Raw genomic sequence first — 15,493 nt, 5'->3', positions numbered from 1 at the left:
CAGTTGGCAAATTCAACTGATTTTCTTCTCCCTGGGATGGGTGTAGGCTTGCATATTAATTCACAATTATTCATAATGTAGATGGCAAAGGCTTCTCTTTTGTCAACACTTGGACATACAAATGAGGTGATACTGAATAGGAGATGAATATTTCATTTCCACCTTGAATCATGGTGCCAATCATCGTAAATGAGAGATTAATATCAGAAGTGATTCACACATGGTGAAGTATCTGAGTCTGGTCCCCTCAGCCTTGCTCTTTCTTGGCTCAATTTATGAGCTGTAAGTTGCTATGTAAGCAGGGTAGAGCCACAAAGCCTCTCTCTACTATGTTGTTTCAAAGCGTTCTTTGGTTCTGAAAAACATGGCAGAGCAAGCTTACTGTAGAAAGGACTTATGAAATTGAAATCCAATTTTTAACACCCTGACAGAAAGAAAAATTTCCAGGCATGAAAATGAATGAGAAAAATTAAAGCAGCCGGTAATGGAGATCTGGGATCACAGCAATCTCTGACCTAGACATAGATCCTAAAAGCGGCAGGTTAGGAGTTTAACACCCAATGGGGTATAAGAAATGAAGCCTCAAGTTCTACCTTGAGGGAGAAACTATAAGTTCTTAGGCATGAAACCTTGAGCCATGACTATAAACCATGAGCCTTGACTGATGGAATAGTAGCTACAAAAATTCTATACTTGAAGTTTGGGGGAGTGGGAATCAAGTGAGCTTGCCACTGTCTAGAGCCCTGGCAGAGAGGGGGGGAAGAAAGGGAGGGAGATAGAGATAGATAAAGAGAGATAGAGGGAGAGGGAGAGAGAGAGAAAGGAAGAAAAAGGAAGGAAGGAAGGGAAGGAGGAAGGGAGGGAGGGAGGAAGGAAGGAAGGAAGGAAGGAAGGAAGGAAGGAAGGAAGGTAGATCTGTGTTCAAGAAGTTGATATACAGGTTTGTGGCGCCTCTGGGTATAGGATGTAAATGCTTACTACCATGGACAAACCGCAGCTACTCAGACCCATAGAAGCCCTTCAGTGTGATAGAATCAACTATAAAATTGAGTCATGAGGACAAACTGGACGGCACACTAGACTCAACATAGGAAAGTCAACAGCAAGAGGGAGGGCAAGTGGGGTGCAGTGCGAGAACAGTTGGCGGTGCAGAATATGAACAATAGAAATACTTTAAATATGTTAAAGATACTCATTGTCCCTAAGATGATAAAATGAGAATCTGTGAACACCCGTGAGCTCCAAAGGAGTCGTGCGATGAAAGAAACACCGACTTGAAAGAAATGGTTAGAACAAACGCACCGGCTGGTTAATCAACTCTCTTGGCTACTTTTTTTTTTTAATTGCTATAGCAATGTACTCAACCAAACTAAGTTAGGGGAGGGTTTCTCTAGCTCACAGTTTGAAAGCATACAGTCCCTTGTGGTAGGGAAGTCATGGGCAGGAAGAGAACACAGCTGTTTATGTTGGCATCCAAGTGAGAGAGCAAAGAGATGCATGCTGGTACTCAGCCGACTTTCTCTCTTTTAGTCAGTCTAGGACCCCGTTTCACAGGGTGATGTCACTCACATTTAGGGTCAGTCTTACCATATCAGTTCCTGAAATCTAGAAAGCAAATTACAGACAAGTCAGACTCTAAGCCTCATCAAGTTGACAAGCATGTTTAGCCATGCCAACAATCCCACATTCCTCACAGCTAAGAGATTTTTCTCTACCAGATTTTCAATACCAAAGTAGGGTGAGTCTCAGGAAAACCAAAATGGTTGATCTCTTTACTTCAGCTGAGCAAGGCAAGAGATTTTAATAGAGGAAATATTTATAAGCCTGTGTTCAGGCTTTGAGGCAACCAGCTAGAAACAGTGCAGCCTTGTGAACCTGACTCTGGAGAGCATTGCCACTCCTATGCCTGAAGGAATAAGGAGAGGGTGTGTTACGGAACCCAGGGAAATGGGCACCGCTAGAATACACCACTTGACAGAAACTGGGAGAAGCGTACTAACTTCATTTTCTTTCCACCTTTCCTGTGAGCTCCTGTTGGCCGCAGTCAGCTAAATGCCCAGGAGTTAAGAGAGGCCATCAGCCAGACCCGTCCAGTCCATCCTCCCGAGACACAGCCGAGGGAGGGGGCAGGCTGAACCTTGAGGAACAAATGGAAAATAACTAGGACAAACCAGCTGAAATGGATCATCTGAGTAGCTGTAAATGAAACCTCGTAAGGTAAACCAGGCTGGTGAAGAAAATAAGGGGCTGAGAGCTAGGACAACTGAGTCCCTGGACACCTTTGCTGCTGTTCAGTATAACGAAGAAAGGGCTTTTTGTTTGTTTGTTTTTGCTGTTGTTATTTGTTTGTTTTTGCATCTGACTTATCTGTTAGCTGATAATGGAATTATGCTAGATTAAAAAAAAAAAAACACACAACAACAAGCTCTCAAATTCCAGGGCTGTGAACTGAATCTTGGAAATGTATGCATTGTTTGGCCGAAGCTCTCTCTTAACCTGAATCATTCCGCAACATCAGAAAAGTCAAGAGAACTCACGCAAGAAATGTCAGATTTCTCTGTTTCTTTGTGTGACAATAATTGCCTCGGGGAGCCCGTCCAGTTCACAGCTTCACTCCAAGCTGTGTAGGGTCTCATCTGGCCTGTTCCCTCACTTATATCCCTTGCATGCTTTCGGGGGGAACTAGACTTTGCAGCCCCTGAATGAACTCTTTCAGCGATCTGTGAAATTTAACCCGTGTACCAGCTTCACTGTATGCGTATGTGTTTGCATATGAGCACAGGCTGTTTGAATTTTCCGATGCATGTGGATGGTGGAGCTGTCAGGCGGTTATTTTTGTATATCTTTCCTCCTATCACAAACACAGCATACACGCGGCATCGGGAAGCATATGGTTTCCATGCGCGTCGCTACGATGTTGATTTTTTTTTCCCTTTTCCAAAGTTCCCCCAAGAACCCCATAGAATAAACACAAGCTGTCCTTTCAGAAATGATTTTTAAGGAAAAACCCAGCTGGGGAGAAAAAGGAAGTGAGGGTCTCCAAAAAGCTGCTAAGCGACTGTCCTGTGAGTGGTCTCCAGAGTTTGGCTCTTTTCCGATATGCAAGGGGCACAAGGGACTTGGGTGAGCCTTTGTTAGGTTTCTCGTTGCGGTGACAGAATGCCTAACAGAAGTAACTTGAGGGAGGAAAGATTTATTTTGGTCCACACTTCGGGAGATACTAGGTATTATGGCTGATTTTGATCGACAACTTGATGGGGTTTAGAATCACCATGGATACAAACCCCTGGACATGTCTGAAAGGGAGTTCCTCGACTGTGTTCATTCTGTTGGAAAGACCCACACGGAATGCGAGTGATATCACTCCATGGAGCAGAGTCCAAGACCGAATAAAAAGAAGGGAACAGTCAGCACAAGCATTCATGGCTCTGCTTCCTTACTGTGGAAGCCACACGACCAGCTACCTCACACTTCCGTGTCACGACGTCCCTGCTGTGATAGACTGTACTCTCAAACTGAGGGAGAAAATAAACCCTTTCTACCCAGAATTTCTTTTGTCTGGGATTTTGTCTGCGGTCACGAAACAAGTAACAAAGACCATCACAATGAGGGTAGCTTAGTAGCGGGAGTAAGAGGTGACCTGTTTTGTTGCTTGTGTGGCTGGGAAGCAGAGAACTTGAACTAGAGCCTGGCTCTCACTCATAGGACCTGGCCCTCAGCAACCCACCTCCAAGGAGACCCCGCCTTCTAAAGGTTCCATGGTTTCTGAAACAATGCCACCATTCTGGGGCCCAGTGTTCAAATGCCTGAACCTGTGGAGGATTTCCCACTGGGTGGGTTTGCCTTTGCTGTTCAGGCTGTGGCTAGGAAGTGGCTTAAAAGAGACTTCAGCCTCCCTAGGGGGCAGGGACTTTGACTGGAAACAAGTGTCCAAGTGAAAGGCTCTAAGTTTTCCTACCTCATGACAACAGCTGTGGCAAAGAGATAAAAAGAAGGTAACTCTTTCCACCTCTAGAAGATAAATGTGAAGTGAAGCTTTGCTCTGAAGCCCAGGTCTGCTTCAGAGACGTTCGTAAGGTGCTTGCCAAGCCAGGGAACCCTGAGCAGGAATCCCACAGACTTGCCCCGGAGAGACCAAAGAAAACAGTGTTCTCCAGCCAACACTCCGGTCTGAGTCTGTTTGCTTGCTGACTCCGTGGGGGATTTCACCTCTAGTTCATCCCAGAGGCTCACTTGTATTCTTTCAGTTCCTGCTATTAAAGGCTCCACTAGGGTTGAAGCTCTGAAAGTGAACTCGGTCCTCTTTTTCTAGAATAAAGAAGGATGGGGTATTTAGTGTAAATTGCTACCGTATGTTAATTTTTCTCTGGGCAAGGCTGGTACCTCCAGGAGAGTTGCAGCACAGTTTCTGGATGATTCCTTGCCCTCCAGGATACTTCTTGTTCCCATTTGGGGAGCATCTTGTGTTTCTCCCTATTCACCATGGTCTACCAATTCCCGATTGGCTTTATGAAGGTGCCTCACTTCTTAGTCATCTGTCGTCAACCCCACCGGAGCTTACCTCTCGGTGACATTCTGTCCCTGTGGGTTCCTCAAGGGGACAGAGACTGCGTAAATTAGTGTATAAGCCGGAGTACTTGTGAAAGTTAAAGAGTGCTATTAATAACTGCCACTGTTTGGGTTGCTATAACAATTACCATAGGACGGGTGGCTTTCAAGGTGGCAGAACTTTATCACTCGGAGTTTTGGAAGACAGAATCCTGAGATCAGGACACTGCCAGATGTCTCCTGACCTGGGGCTAGTTTTGATGTGTGGGAGTCTTCTTGCTATGTCTTCATACAACAGGGTCCATTTCCTGTGGAATTCTTACATAAAGACGTCAATTCCACCCTAAATGCTCTGCACTCAGAGCCCTTCCACCAACTGGAGATCCTGGGTCCTTGCACCTTCATTTTCAAGGGTGGATTTCAAGTACGAGTTTGGGGGAAATAAACCTTTCTTTCTTAACCTTTCTTTGAGCGAGAGTATGTTTTCCACAGTAGCCCTGGCTGCTCCCATATGTCACACCTCAGATTCATCAGCTTTGAACATGGGTTCATGCAAGGCGCTCCTGAGAGCCTTCCAAGCCTTCGGTCTCAGGCTGGTACTCTATTATTGGTTTCTCTTGCTTTGAGGCTTCCGGCGTACTGTGCTAAAAAGCTATGGGTTTGCCTCCCCCGCCACAACCTACAGATATTATTGAGGGACCATTCAGCAAGCCTGTGATTGTGTGAGGTGATTTATACAATCTGCTCCTATAAATTATACACGGTCAATTGATTATTTCCATCTTTCTGGAGAAATCTAATGCAGTCCCTCTGTGAATGCCTAAATATGCCTTAAATACTCAGCCCCTCTACCTCGACCCTCAATTCCTGCCTGCACAGAGCCTCGTGGTCAGCTGGAGGTACTGCCTTACACTCTTCTCTGGTCCTCTCCATGGTTCCCCACAGCCTGGTGGTACATGCTTGTAGCCTGTTAGGTACCCAGGGTAAAGGAAAGGATCTCAGGCCATTATGGTTGTTTCATTCCCCCTGGTTTCCCTGTTAACTCTTCTGGTTCATCTACTGGGTTTTCTAACTGGGATTTATCTACTCCCTCACCTGGCTGTAACACTAAGCGGTCGCCTGTACCAACTTTAGAAAAATGGTCACTAGGAGGTACTGTATGAACCCTCCCTCAAGTCAAAGAAGTGTGCGTTGAATTGGTGCTCTTTGAAGCCACTAAACAGGTCACATGGTGGCATTCAGTTCTTCCCCCTTCAGTGGCTGCCAGGGTGCTGGCTTGGGCTCTGGTTTGGTGCTGCAAGTTTTCAAGGCTACCGTACAGGAAGATGGGAAGGGTAGGTGGGAATCCAGGGAAAGAAAGGATGGGAAAAGCTCCTTGTCTCGGTGAGATTCTGTTGTCTTCTTGGAGACCAGCTCCCCAAGTGCCTGGTGAGCTCCCAGAATTCTGAAAAAGTTGCTTCTGATCGTGTGTGTGTGTGTGTGTCTGTGTGGTGTGTGGTGTGTGTGTGTGGTGTGTGTGGTGTGTGTGTATGTGTGTGTGTGGTGTGTGTGTGTGTGGTGTGTGTATGTGTGTATGTGTGTTTGTGTGTGTGTGGTGTGTGTGTGGTGTGTGTGTGTGTGGTGTGTGTGTGGTGTGTGTGTGTGTGGTGTGTGTATGTGTGTGTGTGGTGTGTGGTGTGTGTGTGGTGTGTGTGTATGTGTGTGTGTGTTTGTGTGTGTGTGGTGTGTGTGTGGTGTGTGTGTGTGTGTGTGTGTTCTGATCTCTTGCATAAAGGAGAGCAATTCAATTTATTCGATCATTTCTTCTTTCACTTTTAATTTACATTGTTTCGATGCATAATAACATCCATGTGTTATTTTACAAACTGAAGAAATGTCTGCTCTAATTTCCCTTCATTTTATACAAAATAAAGTGTAGTTTTGTTTTTTGTGAGTTATCAAAATTCTTTATATATTTCATATGCAAATATTCTCTGAGGTATGTTTGGCTAATATTTTCTCTCAGTAGGCAGCACGTACTTTGAGCTTTAAATTATGAAGCTGTTTTGTGGAGTCCAACTTATCATTTCTTTTCATTTAAATTCACTTTATACCCTTTCTAAAAAATGTCTTCATCCAATGATAGAGGATCTTCTTTCAAAAATTCATATCAATTTAATCTCTTGCTAGCTTTTTGATCCATTTTGATTTAATTTTTATATGTGATGTGAGATAGTAGTTAAGGTCCATGTCTCTCTCTCTCTCTCTCTCTCTCTCTCTCTCTCTCTCTCTCTCTCTCTCTCACCTATGCCCATCTATATATGCCTGTCTATCTATCTAAACTCTATATATGTATACATGGTCCATATATTCATATATATATATTTATTCTTGCATTAAAAAGACATTTTTTGGAAGGCAAGACAAAGTTTTACTTTTTTTTTCTTTTTTCTTTTTTTTTTTTTCCAGAGCTGAGGACTGAACCCAGGGCCTTGTGCTTGCTAGGCAAGTGCTCTACCACTGAGCTAAATTCCCCAAAGTTTTACTTTTAAATGATTACAAGCACACCAAATAACATGTAACAAGTTGCATCCTAGCCTCTAGTGACTTGGGTTAGGATACACTGACAGCAGCCTGAACAAGCATCTTCACTGTCCTAAATGATCCGGGAGGAGTACTGTACTGCTGGCTGCGTCTTCATAGGAGTTACAAGTAACTACTTACTACTTTTTCATAGATAATGCCCCCGACCTTTAAGAAAGGAGAAGGGAACAATTTACTCCCCTTCTTTCTTCAAAGAATCTTTTTTTTTTCTACTAGACTAATAAAAGAAAAGTCAGCATTGATACCCATTACTTGCAAGAACACAAAGGGTGACATATACGTCTTATAGACAAACAAGGTAAGAAGATGGAACTTCCGGTACGTAGTAAGTCTGTACAAAAAGCTAGATTTGATACTCTCAAAAAGTGAAGGGGGCCTACAACAGCTTAGAGAAATAATATAACGCCCTCCAGAACAGAACTCGAGCTCTGTGGAGGTTTCCTATTCTATGGGGCCGGATCCCATGCTAACCAACAGAGCAGGCCCTTCTGCCTCCTATCTGTTTATGCAGTGGTTTTCATGGATTTCTGGCTAGATATCACACACAAAGGTTATCCAAGACTTCATCTCTGTTCTGCTCAAAGTAGTTCTGGAGGATGGTCACCCTCTCCTGGGTCTCCTTTTCCACCTCACTGCTATAACTGCCATGGGACCCCAGTGCTGCAGCTTCCTTGGCCTTGAACTCCTCCCTCTGCAGGCTGTACTGTTCAATTTCAGCCTGGGCTTCTTTGGCCTGTTTCAGTCTCTGGTTCTTTCGCTTGTTGGCCTCGGACACCTTCTTGGCCGCCTGCTTCTCGTCCTGCAGTAGCTGCTGGATGCCCTGGGACTGGCTAGCCATTATTGTGGAGACTTTTGGCTGAGAGAACAGCCTAAGTCAAACACATGTAGAAGCCTTTAAAAAGACATTCCTTTCTTTCATTGAACTACCTTCAGACCTTTGTAAACAGCTGACTTATAATGAGTCTGGTTTTGATTTCTCCTTTCTGTCCCATTGTTGTATATATCTGCCTTATTCAATTAATGCAGTTGTCACACTGTTCGATTACTACAGTGGCATAGTAAGTCTTCAGAAAGTTTTACAAGACTCTCTTTGTGCATCTGCATCTGAATGTGCACAAGCGTAGCGTCTAAGGAGGCCAGAAGGTGGCATTGAATCCCCCAGGCTAGAGTTACAGGTTATGGTGAGTTGATTGCTGAGGGTACAGGCAATCAAACTGGTCACCTACAAGAGCAGCATGTACTCTTAACCATGGAGCCATCTCTCTCCAGTCCCTGTTGTCATAGTACACTTTAAGCAAAGCATGCTCATGCAGACCTGCAATTCCAGCATTTGGAAAGCTGGGGAAGTGGGAGGAGGAGCTCAAGCACAGCTTGGGCTACCTAGTGAGACCCTGTGTTAAATACTTAAATAACAAATCCATCAAAGGGATGTTATTGCAAGTTTTGAAGTTGTACAGTGTAAGTCCCCCAGCTTGCGTCTTTGACTATGGATCTATTTGACTTCAGGAGGAACTACCTGCAGTATTCCTAAATAGTTGTATCACTTTGTCTTCTGAGCAATAATCCATTGGAGTTCTGGTTGCTTCTAAATTTTTTCTGTGTTTGTACTGTTTGCCCTATTTATTTTAATTAATTAATTTATTTATGGTGGATTGATTTTGTTTCAGAGTTTCTCTGTGTAGCCCTGGCTGTCCTGTAACTTTCTCTGTAGACCAAGCTGGCTTCGAATTCAGAGATCTACCTGTCTCTGCCTCCTTCTTGCCTAATTCTAATTTTACCTTCTGATAGACAGGAAATGCATGTCACTCGAATGTCATTTTGTTTCTTGATTCCAAGATTCCTTGATTCCAAGGTCTTTCCGTTTGCTTTTTGGTTCTTTCATTTTACTTCTATGAAGTATTTCTTGGAGCTTTTTAAATATTGTCCTTTATCTTCTAATTATTGATTTTTACAAGTTTTAATATATTCTAGATATGAACATAGGTATTGCATACTTAATGTGCACATACACTTACTGTATCTTTTATAAAATATTGCCTTCCAACCTAACAGTAGGGTTTTTTCCTTAGTTATGGCTTTTAATAAGACTTAAGTTTTTAATTTCATGAAATCCATTTGATCTTTGAGTTTTGTTTGGCCTGTTTGATTGGATATAAATAGCATTGCCTGGCCAAGCTTTTGAATGATTTTCTTCCCTTTTCCTCTGACATTGTGCAGTCTCATTTTTATGTTGAGGTGGATGAGTCACCTTGGGTTGCATTTTTGACTACGCAGAGTTTCATTTCACGATCTCTTCAGCTTTGTTATTGTGTTCTCCAGGTTCAGTTCCTTTTCTTCTTTGAACATTCTTGGTGAACCTTTGAAGTGCCATAGGCAGAGAAGTGTGATGACGTGTTTGCTGACCCGGGGACAAGAACTGGAGGTAGGAGGGAGGTCATGTGGGAAGTGATGGCAGCTGTCCAGATCCAACAAGGGCCACGGTGATGGAGGAGGGAGAAGAGAAGAGGAAGTAGAAGTGTTTGTCTGGGTGGAGCCTGATTTGGATGATTCCTGAGGGCTTCACACATTAATCCATCTCGTGCATGCAGATGAGGACAGCAGACTGTGGTGGATGCTTTCGGGATTGACAAGGATGAGTCAAGCATGCGAGCTTTAGTTTAGGCTCTGTTACTACATTTTAAACAAGCTCTCGAAAACTTCGTTGTATCATGAAAAATTAGATCAAAGGCTGGGGTTAATATAGCTTAGTGGTGAGTTACCTGCCTGCTCAGGTAACTCATAGGCTCAGGAGTTGAAAGGTCCTGTGTTTGATCCTCAGCATCCCACAGACATGACCAAAAAAACTCAGCTCCTCAACTGTGTCCCCCTTCATTCTAACTTTCCATTATTCTGTGCTCCTCTTTGAATGGTCCAGAGAAATGGTCAATAGACTCCTTATGTTAGTAGCTTCTCTTTATTCTTTACCTTCTTTGTGTCCTTGTCATTAGTGGGCTACATTAATCACTACTTTTCTCCCAAATTCCCATCTTCCTGGGTACCCATGACTCTCCACATCCTCCACTTTTCTATCTCATCAGCTGTCTACGTCTCTTCCTGTTCTACTACTGCCCATCTCCTAGACACTGGCTGTCCCAGGGTCCTTGCCATGGTCATACTCTAATTCTACATTTCTCTTGCTCTTTTGCACAGATCTCCTCCAATCAAATAAAGACTTTTCTCAATTCTGAGTATACATGGTTCATCTTTAGCTAGTCATCTGTGCCTAGCAAAATTCTGAGGTCAGAGTTTGCTCATTAGTGTCTTTCCCCAAATTATTTCTGACCCTTCAATCCCTGTTTTGATGGCTGGCGCTAACCAACTCCCTAAATCCAATGTTTTACAATCATTATAGACTTTTCTGCATCTCTAACTACCCCTACCCAACCTTCAAAATCCTTTCCTCAACATTTTCCAGACTCTAATGTGTACTAGAAACCTCATAAGACTAAGGATAGTGCTGATGGCAGGAAGCTGGGATGGCAGTGGAAACAAGAACCACTCTGGGAAAATAATGTTAGATTAGCCTGGAGCTGAGCAATGGACAGAATTCCAGACTGTTTGGAGAAAGCACGCTGTTTTAAAAGAATGGAAATCATGAAATTCTTGCAAGTAGTGTGTGTGTGTGTGGTGTGTATTTCTACATGCATGTGGTATGTGGTAACATAGTAAGAGAAGAGCTGAAAAGCCCATCACTCTGTCACATTCTAGAGGTATGCGATGTTTCTAACCTTTGAGTTAGCTATGTATGATAGACATTATTGGTTGCCTATTTTTATCTCTAATGGAAGCCATCTTCCATGTCGCCATGGGCTTTAGCAAACAGTAGATACACCCAAGTCCAAGGCGAATGATTGGTCCAGGTGTCAAGTTGGTGTATTTTTCAGAAATTGTTTCATCAGGAAATGACTCAGATCTACTCAATGTTACAAGAGGGAAATGTTCTGGGGGTATTCCTAATGGAAGGCTCCTCATTTCACTCGGAAACCACTAGAAGAGATTGTAATGTACAGGTGCCGCACCTGTAATTGCTAAAGCCATTTCAATTCCAAGTCTGGGGTTGAAGCCACCATTGGTCGAAGAGTGGAAAGATGGGAAAAGGCAGGATTCTGGATGCCTTCGTGAGTTGCTATGCAACCATCCATGTCCTATCCCTGGACTTCATCAAATAGGACATTTTACTTGCTTTACTGTTTAAGTCCATTAAGCTGGGTTCTCCTATTACTTACAGCAAACAACACAACACTCTGATACACTTATGTGAAGTGATGTCTCCCTCTTTCCTAGAGAACTGTGACTAGGGGATCTAGAGGAAGTGTGACCTCCACGTTACTCTTGTTACCATTTATTTGACCATTATGGCTGCCATTTATTTGAATGTGTTGTTGCATATCCTTTTAAGTGATTTTTGAATTTCCTGAAACTTTATAAAACAAGTACGAAGATAAACTCTTTTCATATTTGTAGCTTTGAACCCATTATACAATCTACTTAAAAAAATCATTGATTTCTCCCTCTTTCTCCTACCCACACAGATTCTTTCAAAGATGGCCAAAATGCCATCTCTATTTGGAGATAATAATTAGTATCATCTTCACCAGCTTCCTCTTGAATGTAGAGGGAATTACTGGATGAATAAACAGGACATGGTGGCCATGTGGCCTGTTGCTCCCAAGTACTACTTGGAGACCAGCCTGGCATGGAAATGACCAGATGTTTGAAGCTGAGCTACTGGTGAGTGAAATAAATAAGTTAGCTGTCATACTTTCTATTTGCATGGATGCTTTCTGCATTGCAAAACTGCTGGTGCCTGGAATCTCACTAGACAGCAACTGTTCCCTTAACCCCTTCTGAAACTTAGAGTTGGAAGGTCCTGAAAGGCCAATTAGACCATGTGGGTGACTGAATGCTAGTGGCCATCTGTCACCAGCATTCCTGTAGCCAGGGACTCATTGAATCACAGCCCTGGTACACAGGTATTCTTGGTCAACAATGTGACTTGCATGAACAAAGAAATGAGTGACTAAAGGTTCTATGTAAGCACACAAGTAGGATTCATTAGGGTGAATGTGAAGGTTGTACTGACAATAAGTTAGATTTGCAATGGGTCCTTTCCCTCGTCTTCTTCATCTGTCTCATCTCCATTAATATTTTTCTTCTACTTCCCTTTTTTTGGTGTGCATGTGTTCACATCCACACACACACACATATAGAAGTGCACATGCTTGGATGCGAAAGCCAGAAGTTGATGTCAACTGTCTTCCTCAATAGCTCTCCACCTTATTTTTTGAGACAAGGTCTCTTGTTGAAACTGGAGTTCACCATGAACTAGATTGGCACACTAGTGTGTGGGAGGGATCTGCCTATCTCTGCTCCATTGGTGCTGGAGTTATAGGCACATACTGTTGCATTTCCCCATGGATTCAGGTCCTCATGCTATGTGGTGATTTCAGGTGAGCCATCACCTCAGCCCCACTGGTACCATATCTAAGTTTCCTACTAACACATATTCATGATAAGACATTTAAGAAATGAGGATATTTTTTATTGTGCAAGAAAACATCATCGTTTCATTTATTTCCTGCTACTTCAATACTAACCCATGTAAGTTTTTCTTTCTTATTGTGTGATACTTTGTTCAAGCAGCTTTTCCACCAATACACGGAGTGCTTCCTGTATCCATGACAGCATGCCAGGCACTGGGAATAGAATTGTGGTCCATGATAGACGTGATCTTTCATCTCTTTAAATTTTGGTCCTAGCAGAAATGACATAAAGATACAACGTTACACCAAGGATGACTGAATCTTTGACTAGTTGTTCAGAGAACAAGTAGAATCTTTGGAGATAAATGGGAGAAGTAAGGCATGGGTCAGATGAAAGGACCCTGATGAAGCTGAGGTAGTAGGAAATGATGAGCCAGGGAAAGAAGAGACGTAGAGGCTGTGAGAGGGAGCAGTGTGGACAGGAAACAGGGATGACGTCTAGTGAAGGAAACCATTGGTTTGCTATCCTGATGTGCATGGAGGCAGTGGCAAGATAGGGTACATTGGAGAGGAAACTAGCTGTGAGATACTACAAGACAATTGTCAACAGAGAGCAATCCAGGAGCCCAGCTACATCTTAATCCTTTTGGTAAACAAAGTTTTGCTTAGACAGTCACACTCATTTACGTAAATCTGTCGCTGTCACACTTTGATGGCAGAGATGTATAGTTGCCACAGTGATCATATAGTTCACAAACCCTTGTATATTTACTGTTTTGCCCTAGACAGAAAAGTGAGCTGATTTCTGCTACAGGTTCTCTTGGGTCTGCTCTCACAGTACAGTGTAAAGTCCACTCGAGGAAAGCAGGAAGGGGCCTAGCCAGACCTACGTTTTAAGGAATTAGGGCAGTAGCAGGGTAAGCTTATAAAGAAGTCTAGGTGGATAGGTGGCATCTAGCAGTGTTTGAGTTCATTCAAGAAGTTAGTTCATGAGAGGAGACAATGGATTTAGGATGTCTTTGGGGTTTTCACTGCACAGACTGAATGGCTGACAGGGTGTTGAGGGACAACTAGTGTGTCCCTCTTCCCTTTGAGAACAAGGCTGTGAATTCATTTTGCATGGCTCCAATGTCTTCTACAGAACCCAACCCCACAAGCCAAATGCTTCAATAAAAGGCTGTTCCCATTTTGAAGCTCTTCGAACTGCATTGCTAAATTGCTCTCCCAAATGCCGTTCCAATCTATACGTCTACCATGAAGTGTTACAGCCATTTGGGGTTCAATAGGCACCAAATGGTGCTAAGTATTTTCCTTTTCTTTTTAAATATCCATTACCTCCAGATCAAGATGTTAACACTTGGAAGCTCTTCCACATTTGAAGGGTTTTTTTTGTGATGCCACGTTGTGCGTGTATGCATGTGTATATGTGTGTGGGGGTGGTGGTGGATGTGGTTGTGTGTGTGTGTGTGTGTGTGTGTGTGTGTGTGTGTAGTGCAATATTCTTCGAAATGTGGCTGATACCTGAGGTAGGAGCCTTTCTGACTCCACCTTTCCTTTGTGTGATAAAAGATAATTTAAAACTTGAGTCACATTTTATCTATAGTATATGGTAACTGGGTTTCCAGTCCATATTTCTTCTCTCTCCAAAGAGGTTTTTGTTTTACGTGGTGCATCCGTCTCCTGCCACCCTTGGCAGCCTCTTCTCCAGCCTTATGGTTTCAGTGGCCACCCAGAAACGGATAAGTTAAAGAAAGCGTTAGTCACAAGAAACAGGTGTTTAGGCACCAGAAACAGGTATTTAGTACTGAGGCAACCTTCTGAGATTGCAGTGTGGTGGAGAGAGGCATCTGGCACTGGACCTCTTGGATCCTAGTTTCCTGTTGTTGTGAATTATCTTTCTTCTGAAGTCACGTGACTGCTCGGATTTCACTTTCTGTACACTGTGAGGTTTTAGTTCGTAGTTACTAAGAGTAACAACAAAGTCTGTATGACAAGCCCAGACCCTCACAATGAGACGGTGTTAGATAAAATAGCAATGACTAAAAAATCAGGGAAAGGGAATATCAAATTCAGGGAGGGTCTTTCTATACCTCAGCTCCCTAAATATGTCTAGATCCTAAAGTTTCTTAACACACACACACACACACACACACACACACACACACACACACACACACTGATGGCAGCTGCTTATTTGAGATTGGGGAAGGATGCCTGGGAAGGTAATGATGACTGAAGTTCATTTTCCAGTCTTTGCTTTAGGTGGCCAGCTCTCAAATGTACATTAAGATAACCCCATCCATTGTGCCTGTGGAGGAGGGGCATCGTGCAGCTTGTCTCCTCCCTCACCCCCACGTCTTTCTTCCAGCTCATAGACCCAAAACTGAAATTTCTATCATGTGTCAGATGCCGTAGGTTATTTCCAAGATACCCTTCTTAAAGTACAGTTAAGTCCATGGAAGAGGGACTGAACAATAACACAGGCTCTGGACTCAGATGACCGTGGGAGAACATTTTGGATCTGCCATGCCCTAAGCTTATGTCACCCTGTGCTTAGTGTCTCTGTTCCTTTGTCCATGTGATGGGGTAATGATGAAGTTGAGAGAGGAAAAATAAGGAAATGCCTGATATATCGAAAACAGTCAAATTAGGTATTATTAGTAGTGCTAGTAGCCACTGAGAAGGGGTAGGTGGACTAGTGTGTGCCTGTGCATATGTGTGTGTGTCAACAGGGATACTTTTGAGATTCTTCTCCACTAGCATAAAACATCTTTAGGCCACAGTCTTGGTTTCTTTTGTAAAATACGTGCATCTAGCAGACGAAATGATGAAGTCAAAGT

General features: G+C 43.2%; 1 protein-coding gene across 1 annotated transcript; it reads right to left on the bottom strand.

Annotated features, from left to right (window-relative positions):
• Positions 1–7,669: 7,669 nt before the first annotated feature.
• On the bottom strand, positions 7,670–7,969 carry Atp6v1g1l1 (ATPase H+ transporting V1 subunit G1 like 1). The gene has a single exon (XM_039087148.1). The coding sequence runs from the start codon at positions 7,967–7,969 to the stop codon at positions 7,670–7,672; it is 300 nt and encodes a 99-aa protein (XP_038943076.1).
• Positions 7,970–15,493: the final 7,524 nt, after the last annotated feature.

Source organism: Rattus norvegicus, chromosome 10 (assembly GCF_036323735.1).
Source record: "Rattus norvegicus strain BN/NHsdMcwi chromosome 10, GRCr8, whole genome shotgun sequence".
NCBI lineage: Eukaryota > Metazoa > Chordata > Mammalia > Rodentia > Muridae > Rattus > Rattus norvegicus.
The sequence above is the reverse complement of the archived record's forward strand: the minus strand, read 5'-3'. Positions and strand labels throughout refer to the sequence as shown.